This window comes from Sturnus vulgaris, chromosome 9, assembly GCF_052056855.1.
Source record: "Sturnus vulgaris isolate bStuVul1 chromosome 9, bStuVul1.hap1, whole genome shotgun sequence".
Lineage (NCBI taxonomy): Eukaryota > Metazoa > Chordata > Aves > Passeriformes > Sturnidae > Sturnus > Sturnus vulgaris.
Window position 1 is genome coordinate 2595780 of NC_142251.1, and position 13813 is coordinate 2609592.

The following is a 13813-nucleotide window of genomic DNA, read 5'->3' on the forward strand; positions in this document are numbered from 1 at the left end:
AAAGCCTTGTCTACTTTAATTAGGCCAGTAAGTAACATGAGCTTTAATATAAGCTCCAGTTCTAAACCAGTCTTCCGTGGGAACTTGGCTATCTTGACATTTATATCTTTTCAGCTTTCTTACTTATGCAACCAAGGCAGTTGGTTACAGTCCTGTAAGACAATTTGACAGAGCTAGACAGCAGAAAATGACTGGCTGCCCTGTGTTTGACCTCAGCCAGAAGCTCAGCTCACATATAAAGTTCCAAGCTGGAGCAATGTGTAACTGGTAAGAATCAAGCTCTACAGCAAATTCCATCCAGCAGCGACAGCAGCAGCATCTGGGGGCTGAATTACCAAAAGCTGGGGTTTTTTTTTTCCCCCCTCTGAATGAGTGCAGTAGTTTGTCAGATGTCTAGACAAGGCACAGATCACTGTGTCCCCTGAAATTGGGAATGTAAAGCACAAGCTCACGTTCTGCACACAAACAGTGAGTAAAAGACTTCAGGGAGGGGGGATTTGTGAAGCCACCACGAGGAGCTCAGAGCCCACCTAGGAGCAAAAGCCTGCACAAATGGCTCTGTCAAGCTGCCTCTGCTTTCAACACCTTCACAGACTGCAAAGATAAAGCTCTGCAATACAATCCTCATCACACGCTTTTATAACTTTGAAGTTTTCCACTCAATAAAAACAAAGATTGAAGTTTACTTCTGTGACAACACAGCCCACCCCTGTATCTCTCCAGCTCACTTTCAGCCATGCCAGACAGGCAAATTCTGTCTGATCTGCACTGAGAAACCACACTGCTCGTGTCACTTGGAAATATCCAGAGGATTTTCAACCTACAGGCTCAAGGAGACACAGATATCTGAGAATTCCAGCAATCCTGATAGCTATTTTCTGCTACCAAAACCACACCTCACCAAGATTAAAAACTTGGGTTTGTAAATACAGCCCACAATTGTCTCTGAAATAAATTATCTCCTTAAAAAATAATGGGAAGACAAATTGTCCTAAAATTCTCAACTGCTACTTAAGGTTTTTTAACTTCATAGGAAATTAAAGTTTCTAATGTGTGACTTATTATCAAGCACAGGCTGACCACTGTTTTTACTTCTCAACTGTATCAAAACCAGAACACCAGTGCATTCTTCTGCTCCTTCCATTTGCAGAAAAACAGAGGGACAGAAATTCCTGAGCCTCCTTTTCTGCTATTACAGAGTTACAACTGTGTGAACACACAGGACCTAAGCACCTGTAATCCCCTGTGCAGCCAAATATAGATTTTAAGGTTCACCAGGAGTAATGAATCTCAGGGTCAAACTCAAAGTTCAGTTCAGCAACTGTAAGCTGTGTTCAGCTGGCTGAATACAGATTTTTTTTGTCACTTCCAAAACACATTGCCAAAATCTACGAGTTGTTCAGAGCAGGTGCTGATGCACGCCTCCATTTGAAGTTTTCCCCTTTCTTTCTTTCAAATACACTTTGAAGTCTCTGATTGTAACTTCCTTAGAACTGTGGAAATGTAAGCTGAAAGGATTTGGATTGAATATATTCAATTCCAGTGGCATCACTCAATTCACTTACAATGTTCCTTTTTCCCCAAACAGCTTTTTCCACATGGCAGCTAATAGGAAATTTCTTTCTAGTCTCTCATCCAGCTGAATTCCTCATGACCTGACATATGTACCATGTCTTCTATAATGTGCAAGGCCTCAGAAATGAAAACACTTCTCGGGACAGCTTTCATTAGCAACAACTTTTCAGCATATTTAGCCTGTCCTTCTGCCTGAGCTTCCAGGCAGTTTTTCATTTCTAATTAGCAAGCACGAAGAAGAAACCACAAACGTATTGTAAAAATCATCTTTTCTGGTCAAAACTGTCAGCTTCTTCAAAACTAGGATCTCTTTTTCTTGCAGCTTCCTCCTGCTCTCATGAAGTTACTGCTCAAGGGTGTGTACTGTGCTTTTCCTTAAAGCCCTACCTTTACCTGCCCTGCTGCTGGGGCTTTTTCCCCAGGCATCCCTGAAACTCCTGACTCCCAGCATTGTCCCTCTGGGTTCTGAGTGCTCCTGCAAGGAGGATGGAGCAGTTCTGCCCAGCCTGCAGGCTTGCAGAGCCTGCTGTTAAATTCATTGCCTGCACTCTGCCAGCACTGAGTTTCAGGCCTCATGCACGTTGCAGCTCAAACCCCCGTTCCCTTTGTACCAGAACTCCTTAAGTGTGGCTTTGCCTGGCCAGAATTACTATTTAATACCTCCCCAGGAAACACAATTTAATAAGAATTTCACACAACTGGGTTTAAAGGGAAGTAATAGGCATTTTATAAAACATACCTTTTACATTAAACTTCTAAAAGCATTTCCAGAGTTTAGTCAGAGCCTTAAATTAGCAGTATTTACTTTAGCACCAATTATAATGAAGTGCCCATCACCACATCCAAAATAAGCACCTATCTCTGGAATTTAAAGTTGGCCATTAAATCTTGTTCCAAGGTGAAATCTCATATATCTTATTTCTGCAAGAGTAAAATATGCATACAAGTCCCAGAGTAAAAAAAAAAACAAACGGGTAAGTGACATAGGACAGACAAAGTGTTGCTCTTTTCCAGCCTCTGTCATAGCAAAACAATGCTTTGAGAACCTCAACTCTCAGCTACTCAACCACCTCTGTTCTGGCTTCCTATTTCTGGGAACATGCAAAAGTCACAACAAAGGATGTCTGGTTACAAGGCTTGGACAGAAAAGTAAAACAGAATGGAATATAAGAACTGCTACATTTCTCTCGTTTCCAGGTTGTCTTTAATACTGACAGATCTTCAACAATCACAGCAAAATTGCTATTCATTGACAGCCGTAATTTAGAATCCTCTATTACATCTACATATCTTAGAAACTACAAGGCATAAGGATAATTTATGCTGACTTTAACACAAGCTGTATAAATTCACCCAGAAGTTCCTGTAGATGAGCCCAGAAATCTGTGGGGGAATTGAAGATTCTGGAAAGACCTCCAGCCTTGGTTCCAAACTCAGCTAAAACCCAGAGCAGCCCATGCCTTTGTGACCTGCCTGTGTGTCTGAATGCCTTTTGTTAAAAAAATGCCTTTTGTTTAAAAAATGCTTTTTCTGAACTCCAGCTATTGGGTCTTTACACCCAAGACACAAGTTCTGATGAAGCTACTGCAGTGCCAAAAGAGGAAATTGCAGCATGTTCAGAGATGTGGTACAGGAAACCAGAAGAATGTTACGAAAATACTCTGTAGCAGTCTAAGATGTGTGAGGGCAAGAAGATCTCTAAGATTATCAAACCATGAAGATGGGTATGACTGAGGTAACACTGATCAGGAAATAAATATGAATTCCCTGGAGTCCCACCTCCTGATGCTGCTCACCCAGCAGGCTGGTGCAGGGCCCTGGCAGCACAGGAGGATGATAAATAAAGTCTCTCTCAGGAGAAAACTGCAGGCAGGACACCTCAGGTCATCAGTGCAGGACAAGGGCCACAAAGAGGAATCACTGAGCTGGAGGCTTTGAGCTCTACAGAGTTAATGGGAGTCATTCCTGAGTACTGGAAGAGCTGCATCTCCACTGACTGTGACCTTAAAAAACCCTCCCTAAACAAAGGGGACCACGGCTGACTGGAAAAGGGGCAAAATTTATGCAAGCAAGAAGATGCAGAGAATTCCAGGCCCTGAGATATCACAGAATCCACTCTCAGCAGACCTGAGGCCAGTGCTACAGTCTGGGGACAGAGTGGGATGAAAGAGCTGGTTAGATCCAAGAGACAGAGCTCTACTTCAGAAAACATTGCAGGGCAAAAGCTAAAGCTGGAGTGAGCCGTGACAGCCCATCAGTGCTGAAAATGGATTAAAGATGGGAGCCCTTAACCAGACTCAGAAGAGGCAGTGCAGGATGTCCTATCTACCTGCTTGGTGTAGACTCTGCTGCTTTTCATTGTGGAGATTATCCTTCTGTTCTTGCTTTCCCTCCTTCTTAGTGGCCACACTAATTTCAGTCCCTACAGCTCCAGGGGACACAAAGACTGGAACAGTTGGCTGCACTGTGAAAACAGATGAAAAAAACCCAAATCATATGCTGCAAAGTATAGGAAGTAGTAACACCACCTCACTAATTCTTTCTTTTTTTTATGGTGGGCTGGCTACACAGGAGTTTTGCACTGAATTTTCCTGAATCTCTCATTTTAGCTTCTTTCCATTTCTCCTTTAAGTACCTTAATTTCCTACAGTGCACTGTTAAAAAAACTGAGGATCATGTGGTGCCCAGTACTAAACAGTTAAATGAGGTAACTGCAAATTGAGTGAAAAATAAAATCAGTGGCTAGAAAAAGAGAATTACCTCTATCTGAAGGTGTTTCTGAAGAAATAGTAAAGGAAGGCTTCCTTCTAAGCAAGGTGAGACGTACAGTCTGTCCCGTGTTTCTCAGTGCCTCTACCACTTCTTGGTTGGTAAAATTCTGTATATTGACTCCATCAACCTAAAACAAGAAAATTGTAGCAAATAACAGTTAATTATGCAGCTTTCTTAGACTCTGCTGTGGAGTACCAGAGGCTGTAAGCAACAGCCACTTTGTTTAGTGCAGGAATTACAGGGTTACTCTCCCAAGACAGCAATATTTGCAAAACAATCCCATTAAATCTGTTACATTTCACTGATGAGAATTTATTTCCGTTTTAAAAGGAAACACAAGAGTAATTTCTTCTTTCTGTTTTCATGGGGACAGCCACGAAACGGAGTTTACTAATCTGATACAAGTAATCACAGATTTTTCCTTAATTTTTTTTTTTTTTTACTTCCCAAAACCAGCTTGACAAGGACTGTGGATGAAGGTTCCAAGCAGAGTATCCAGCCTAGAACTCTGTTAATTCATTATCACTGCTGGCTTTCTCATGGATTTCTAACATGCCCCACACAAGCCTCTACAAACAACTGTTGGTATAATCCAGCCCAGTTCTTACATTATCAGATATTTTAATTTACACCCAAAATGCTGTGTTCACCTCACTGTCAGATCATGCATCAATAGGGCCTTTCCTGCAGATAAAAGGTTATATTAATTTTTGCTCTCACAGAGGAGAAGCTGACTTTGGAAAGTCTGGCATGGTACGCCATTTTAAAAGTAATTTAAAATCATATCTCTATAAATATTATCTCTTAAAACAAAAAGACTGTGGAATTCATTCCTGCTTGTACTGTGAATGTAAAATTGGCTATTATTCAATTCACTGTTATTCAATGGTTTTTCCATTTTTCTACACATAAAGCTTGGGCTTTTAAACCTAAATTGTGACCATTAACATTTTGATTGTATCCAGACTACACAGCCATTAAGGAACACAAACAATGTGCCACATCTTGCAGAATCTTAACAATCCTCAAATCACATTCAATTCAAGTAGAAGTTAATGCTGCTCATCTTTACTGCAGGCCAAAAGCCAAGATTCTCCACTCTGAACCACTTTAATCCAAATGCTTGCCTCTTTCACAGTTAACTACTATTTACTACTTCTTTGAATATAAAATAATACTTTAACCACAGAAAGCCAAAGCTCATTTCTGTCACAAGTCTACCTAAACAAACATGAACCACCAAATTATTTCCTCTGCAAAGCAGAGGAGGTTTAATTAATTATAGAAAGTCTGTACTATGTTGTTCTTTTAACAGAGATGTAAAATGTATTAGTTCTACAGCAATATACAAGCACAGTATTTTACTTACAGCAACAATTTTGTCATGAACATGAATTTGGCCATTGTGGTCAGCAGCACTACCAGGTATTATATTTTTCACAAAAATTCCTGAAGGTTCTGTTGGGAGGGGAAGAGAAACAAGTCACTGCATTAACCTAATTTGCTTCTTTTCTTATTAAGATTTTTAATTCCAGCCTTTTTCACACACTTCCTTCTGCCCATAAAGTGATGATTCTGCAAACCACCACCATCTGCACGTTACCACTCCCACGGCCTGACACAAAACTGAGGATCTCTGGTGGAAAAAAAACCAAAAAACCCAGCACTGACACAACCACCTGTATACTGACCTCCAATTTTTTTCCTTAAAATGGCTCACAAAAGGCCACCTCCTCCATGGATTCATCCCTGTGCTTACCCAGGCTTTAAACCACAATCACTTAAATCCATGCTGCGTTTGATTTCAATAGGACTAACTAAGCTAAAAGTAAAGTATGTGCTTAAGGACTTTGATCAGGACTTCAATCATCTTACAGCTAAAGAATTTAGTACTTTAAATCTTAATGAAAAAGGATTTTTCTTTAAAAAAAAATAAAAGAGAAGAGAAACATGGAAACCAGAAAAGCTGTCCTTTGTCATGTTTGCAGTTTGATTATTAATTGTAACTTCCAATGAGAACAAGGGAATAAAAACAAAGAAAAAAAACAAACAAAAAACCCCCTGAAACACTAACAGTTCCTTTTCATACATTCCCACTAAATACTAGATGCTGATCTGTAATTCTAGTGAATCTCATGTCCCCATATCCTAGAGCACAGGTAGGAGTTATTAATTTTCCCCATGGTCAACAAAGTGTATTTGAGAAGCCCCTGTCCAACATTTTCCTAAATCCTGTATAACTCACCTATATCACATGTGCCAGCATATCCAACAATTGTTATTCCCAGGCTTTGCCCATTCTTTTTTATAAGTTCAACGTCATAGGTGTCAAAAAAGTTGTCATTATCCTAGAAATAAAGACAGTAAAGAAATTCTCATGATTTCCCAATGCCATTACAATATTGCAGGTTAATTAAGACCTTCAGAAGTGAAATTTTGTTTTTCCTTTTGTTTAAATGCAACATAAATTCATTTGTAAAGTCCCTACAAAGCTGGCCCTGGGACGTCTGTGCAACTCTCCTCTGACCAGTAAAAATCAGAACTGCAAGGCAAGAGTTCAAGCAGGGAACAGTAAAGACACTGGTGAGACCAAAGGAGAAAAACAATCAAGCACATAAATCTGGGATTGCAAGGAATAAATTAAAATACATAGAGTTGTTTGCTTTTTGTAATCAGATACAGAGCAAGGAGATCAAAAAGAAGATGATGAGAGTAAGGTCTGTTAAAGTGATGAAATCAAGAGGGATCCTGTCAGTGCCAACAGCAAAAAACGGACTGGGAAAATGGAAAACATTTCTTGAGGGAGTGAAAAAAGAGAAGTTCAATCAAATGCTTGCCAAGTATCAGCTTTGGAAGGACCCATATTAAAAGCAGCCCAGAGTTCCAGCCATACCTATTTCACTTCTCAATGGGAGAGAAATCGATGGGCACTATCTGGTTATCACACACACCTCCCTCCACCAGCAAAGTCATTAAGCTCATTAAATGCCTTCCAACTCCCTTGCTCCATAAGAGGCTGATGGAGATGAAGATAAGTTTGGATGCTGTCACTTATCTACAGCAAACAAGCCCACAGCAACAGCTGAAATGGAGCTGTGGCCTTGAGAGCCTGGCTGCTTTGACAATCAAAAAGCTCCTCAGAGTCAGTGCTCTGGCTGCAAACATTTCTCTCTAAGTAGCACCCCTGCTAGAATGCAAAATAATTGAAATAAAGTCCTGAAAAATCAAGGTACAAAGTCCTAACTACAGTCAGCACAAGCAGGCTGCTCACACTGCTGTCACTATTTTGGATAGTACAGATAATAAGATTGTTTTCTCGTGCCCACACACAGAAATAGTTGCAGTTATTCTCTATTGCAGGAAATTCAAAGAAAATTAAATATTAATATAAAACTGAAAATAACTAGTCATCTATTAAAAATGCCTTTCTGCTTGTTTGCAAAAAAAGAGAAAAGGAAAATATTTTCCATTCCAAAGCTCATAGTTAGTGAAAGCACTCAGAAACCAGAGAAAAACTAGATTACAGGGATAAGTTCCATTATAAATCTGACACAATCTGAATGGTGGATCATTGAAATCAGCATTAAATTAATAAATTCCTTCAGATTAACAACTAATCTTGTCCTTGCAAATTTCTCCTGGCACTAGGAAGAGGAGTTTCTTCAAATCTACACATGAAGGCACTATTTAGTTCAGAAAATGATTTTTCCCCCTTTAAACTGCACAGCAGGAACACGGAGGACACTGAAAAGACACTGAGAAGGAATTACATTTTAGAAGGGCTGCAGCATTTACAGTGCTCAGGGCTGACCAGTGACAACAGGAAGAGAGAAAGAAAATATTTTGTGGAGGGAACAAAACTACACCCACGTTATTTTGTCCCTAAGCAATGCTGATTCCCTTGGAAAGCCTCTTAGAGTATTGAGCAAGCCCAGTTTTGGGACTCCAGCCTCAGGGATGCAGATCACCCCCTCCAAACCCAGGACACTGCATTTCCTGCCACACTGATCCCTCCTGGGCAAAACAGGAGCTCCAGAAGGACCCAAAATCCTTGACTGACACAGCCACAGCTTTTCCCAGGGATGTAAAACACAAATCTGCCTCTGCAGTGACTGTGCCCCGTGGGCTAAGAGGTGAGGTTGCAGCAAAGTGACTTCAACTCTGACCTTTAAAAACAGTGCTTCAATAAAAAAAAACCAACCCAGCTCTCTTCACTCACATTCAAGAAACCAACAAGAAAGAAAAGGCTACTCAGATTCTACACCTAAATCTAAGCAGCACAGTAGTAGCAGATGGTACACAAGCACAGCTTTGTTTATGTTTCGAGACCTACTGTACACTTAGTGTAGCATTTGTTGATTTTAATTACTCAAAACTGAAAAGAATGACTTCAAAAACAAGAGACTTTGATATGACCATGATAAGATTTGCTAAAACAAGTTTCAAAATTTTTAGATATATTTCCTATCACAGGCAGTAGCGTAGACTATGAAAACATTACACTTATGTTTCATAAAAAGATGATTGTGCTGAATAATTCTGGTGTGGCCGTGGCTCTCTGGATTTCAGACTAGGGAAATTCACAGTCCAGTTTTAAATCCACTTACAAGTGATTGATTAGGAAAAATGTAATGAGCTAAGAAGAAGAACTAAAAGTACCACTTATCGATAATGTTTATGGTCTTGGTAATTAAATTAGCCACTCTGAAATAAATTCTGTAAAGCTGGTCATTCCAATCCCAAGATTACAGGTATTAATAAGACACAGGAAAAAGGGGAAAATTATAGAAGGCAGGGCTGTAATAATGACCACTTAAACACAAGCATATGATATCTGGAAACTCAAGAGAGGAGAAGCACTTTAGGGCCCAGGAACACTCTGTTCTCTCCTTCCCTTCTGATCCCAAGCCACAGACACACTTAAAAATGTGACAAGGAAGCAGCAGGTACTCACATTTCCATTCTGAAGGGAAGGTAATGTGCTGACTGGCCAGCTCAGGGGTGCTGGTGGAGCTTCCATGACTTCACACTTGGGGTCCCTTGCAACAATCATCCTGACAGAATTCCCACAGTTCCTCAGCACTTGGGCAACTTGCTCGCTGCTCATTCCTTGCACGTTGGTCCCTCCAATCTGCAGGATGTGATCTCCTGTCTGCAGCCTCCCGTCCTTCAAACGCAAATAAAAATGGCAAAAAGTGTTTCCAGTCCGTCCATAAAGTATCTGTTCCATCACAAAACCAGGATTGTGTAGGGGCATCTTCATGGCCATGAGAACCAACGTGAGAAAATGCCAGAAAAAAATGACCACCGTGGCAACATTTTGAATAATTCAAGGACTGGTTCACACAGTTATGTGCTGGTTTTTTTCCACTGTTTTGCTCATTTAGGAGAAAAACAGGCAGCAACAATGTTTTATAATCTCACAGATTGCTGTGTGTTGTTTCATGGAACACTCCTCATCAGATAGGAGTTAGAATATAAGCACAGCATTTTGATTTAGGAGTTTGTATAGAGTTTTCTCCTCATACTTCTATATCAGCCCAGCAATTTTTTTTCCTCATGTGACCAGCTCCAACTCGAGTGAGTAAATCCACTGAAGGTAACAAGACTCCTCAAAATCCATTTTTTACCTGGTAATTATGATTCATGACCTACATCATCATTTCCATCACAAGCAGGAATTTCTAGCACCAAATTCTCAGCTGGCATTGATCAGCACAGCTCCACCACCTTTGGTGCATTGATTTATTCAGCAATCACAGAGTTATTCCCAGAACCAACTCAAACTCATTTACAAACTCATCCAATTTTAGCATGTACATGCCTCATTATTTCACATGTTCTTAATGATGTCTCATTCAGCTGAGAATGATGTGGTGAGTTCTTAGCTTACATGCTTCACTGGTAGCCAAAACACTTTATTCCTTACAGCAAAACAGGTGTTAGACAAAAATTTAAAAATACTCATTTATACATGGCAGGTTCAGAGGGAGAGAGTCAAGAAAAAGCCAACATTTTCCAGTAAAGCTCTCCAAATTTCCAGCTTTTAGTTCCATCCTGTACTGGAGGAAGTACTTTTGCCTCTCTCTTTTGTCTGCATGTGTTCCAGTTCTCGGATATTGCAACTCACCATGACCAAATTCGCTTTAAAAATCTGAATCTGTTTTGTTGTTGCAAACGTTCTACTCCTGAAATGTAGCAACACCCAGCAACCGAGTCTCTAAAGACAAACAATCCAAGGTGCAAACTGTGCCCGTGCAACTTCAAAAGGCTTTGCCCCAAACCTTGTGTGTCTCCTTGAGCTGGTCAGGCTGCAAGGCAGGGATCAAAGCCCCCTCCACTGAAACCCACTGAAAACAGGACATTTTCAGTCTCTAAACTGAATCCTGCAATGCAGTGACTTTGGCAGGGCAGATTTTCTTGCCTGATAATTAATTTCATTTGGAGAGTTTGTCCCCATAGATGTTGCAAAATGTGCCAAACTCTACAGAGTATTTGTCCAGCCCCAGACTGACCAAAGGCTGAAAATACCAAAAGTATTGAAAAAATATCAGGCAACTTTTCAGAATTTTTGCATGTTCAACAATGTTACAAAATCCAAAGCTTGTCTGAGAAACAACTTAATTTATATCAGGTGCTGACTTTTTCCTCAATCATACCTTCAATGTATTTATTTATAAAGCATGTGCTGGCATTCAGACTTTGATGCTACCAGCTTCCTTTTGTTTAAGTATATTAGTTTATTTTAAGACTGTCAGAAGCGGTTAATTATACTTTGCAATCAAACAAGAAGTGACATAATATAACAAATTACCCGATCTGCTAATCCCCCAGGAACAATTGTTCTTACAACTACTCCGCTCGACTTTCCTCCTACAATTCCAAAGCCTAATCCTGAACCATCGTTAATCAGCTCAACGTCTTCAATGTGGCCCCAGTGAATCTGCAATTAATAAAAACAGGAGATTTTAATTTCGGACCATCATTAGCGTTTCTCGCTTTCACGTGTAGAAGGAAGGAGGAGAATTAATCACACCAATTTTCTGTCTCCCACCCCACATTGCTGGAGATCTGTGGGATTTTGTTCACTCAGCTCCATTTCCTTATAAATACATGGTGGGATTTCTCATCTGTTTTTAAGCGCACATTTTTTGTCCTCCACTTTCGGGATAACAGGATGCTAGGAAAAAGCTCGACTAAGAGAAAAAAAAAAAAAAAGCAATTTTTAAGATTCTCCTGCCAAAATGAAAAGTATCCTTTCAGTTTTTCATAAATCCAGAGTACTGCAAACAAGAGGGAAAAACAGAGGCAAGGAGCTTGCACTGGCCCAGCTTTCACTCAGCGTTGCCCAAATTCTTATTTCTGTTATTTCACTTACACACTCTGAACATCCCCATCCAGCACTGAATTAATAGCACAGCACAATATTCTGCCATACTGGATTGGAAGCAAATTTCTAAGCTACACTGTACCATGACCTTATGTTCTACAAGACAATCTGAAAATAACAAAGCTGTTAAGCAACCCAAACCCAGCCAATGTTTCTGTCAGATTAATATCTCATACAGGCCCAAATGGAGCAAAGTAGGCAGATTTAAATCTTCTGCGAATAAAGGATTTATTAGCATACTGAAAATCTTTGCCAAAGCCAGTTAAATATCATAAAAGAATTTTAAGGACCCCCTGCAGAGATATATATTTGTGTTTTATTTTGTTAGTCTGTTCAGTGCAGATCTCTCAATGAAAAAGCAGTTAAAATTTAATTCTTTAAAATTTTCAGTGCAATAAACAATATTGATTATCCACTAAAACCTTCAGATTTCACTACCTCCATAATAATCATGAGGGAAATAATTACTAAGAATAAGGAAAAGCACTGCTTTTACCCAGATTTTCATCAAAATCTGCCAGCAGAATAAATTCAGATTTCAATATTGAAATCCCTGGATTTAGGTGTGCAGTTTTGGCCGAATTCAGGGAAGCCACCTGGACCATATGGGTGGAACACAGATGGAAGTTCAGCCCTGGTTTATTACATGTCCCAGTGACAAGCTCTCCTTTGTCACAAAAACAAAAGGCTTCCCAATCACTGAAATTTACAGATGGGGGGAAAAAAAAAACCCCAACCAAACAAAACAAGCCGATAAATAAACAGGGATTGAGAGGTTCTTTAACAGATAAATTGTGTTTGTTTTTTAAAACAAAGACAAGGCTTTTTGGTGTGAGCAGTGCCAGTTTAAATTGGTTGGGCTGTTTCAAGCAGTGCTCATGGCAGGTTATGTTTACTCACTTTTAAGAGGTAATCAGAGCATCTTTAATTGCTGAGCACAAGTAGGTTTCAGCTGGATATTCTCATAAAATGCTTCATCCAGCCTGTGCTGAACAGACTGGGCTGATAAGAATATGGTGATCTACCAAAGCTTCTGCTAGCCCATAAAAACCCAGGATCAGTTTTATAACAACTCCATGCAGCTTTGCAATGGAAGCTCTGTGCTAACTACACGGTGAGTCTAAATGAAATGTCATCACATAAAAAAAATCCGATTAAAGGAAAAAAATCCCTCTATGTAAAACTTGCTACCACAAACACTTAAGAGTCACAGGAAAAAAAAAATACATCCAGCCCAGCTCAAAATCTGATTTTGACAGTATTACAACTCACAGTCTCAGGTGGATTTACATCACTTAGTAAGGCAGTTCTGCTGTTCCCTTGAAGTGGCTCCCGAGCCACCACCAGATGCAGGGATCCTGTGGATTGCTGGAGGAGGGCAATGGCGTGCTGATGGGAAATGTTCTGATCCAATGGCGTGCAATTAATGGCCAGTATGTGGTCATTTTCCCTCAGTCTTTGATCCCTTAACAAAACATTGAAAGCAATTTTTTAAATGCAGCACAGTGACTTCGCATTCAGGCTCGTGTAACTGAAATGTGAACATGCAAAACACGCAGTGGTGCAAGGTTAAATGTTTATGTATTTTAAAAATCTGCTTATTAGGGTGCCTTCAACAGCTCACACACTACATTCAATCCACACTGTTCCAAACTGCCCAGCCACATTTTGTTCCAGCTTTGTCATGGTACAGAAATTTGCTCAATTCTTTACTTTGCTTCTATTCAAAATTTAATTGCAGTTCCCTTATCCTTTCTCGATGATATTGAACTACAAAGCAGGAAAAAGTATTTTTGTAGTTACACAATAAACTAGGAACTATTCTTCATTATGTTTAGCACTACATGATGCCATCTCTAAGAACCCGCAACTCAGGCTTTGATGCTGTTTTGTATCACTGCTTAATCTAAAGACTGATGTGCTGCATATTTATATTTTACTTAAAATTTATAGTATCAAGCCTCAGACATGAAACTTTCTTGGAGCAACACACAGTTCAGTTGCTACCTTGAGATAATATAAATTTCACAGTTAATTCACCCCAGTGATGAATTTAGATCTGTGACAAGACAGAAA

The 13813-nt window shown here is 39.8% G+C and overlaps 1 protein-coding gene across 1 annotated transcript in view; it reads right to left on the minus strand.

Annotated features, from left to right (window-relative positions):
* Positions 1-13813, minus strand: part of PATJ (PATJ crumbs cell polarity complex component) — a 137997-nt gene that overhangs the window by 113677 nt on the left and 10507 nt on the right. Inside the window, exons 6-12 of the mRNA XM_088169636.1 lie at positions 13010-13202; positions 11162-11290; positions 9302-9514; positions 6593-6695; positions 5717-5805; positions 4336-4474; positions 3905-4039 (exon numbers count right to left, since the gene is read on the minus strand). Of these exons, the coding sequence (XP_088025762.1) occupies positions 3905-4039; positions 4336-4474; positions 5717-5805; positions 6593-6695; positions 9302-9514; positions 11162-11290; positions 13010-13202 (1001 nt within the window). The remainder of the gene's footprint in view (positions 1-3904; positions 4040-4335; positions 4475-5716; positions 5806-6592; positions 6696-9301; positions 9515-11161; positions 11291-13009; positions 13203-13813) is intronic.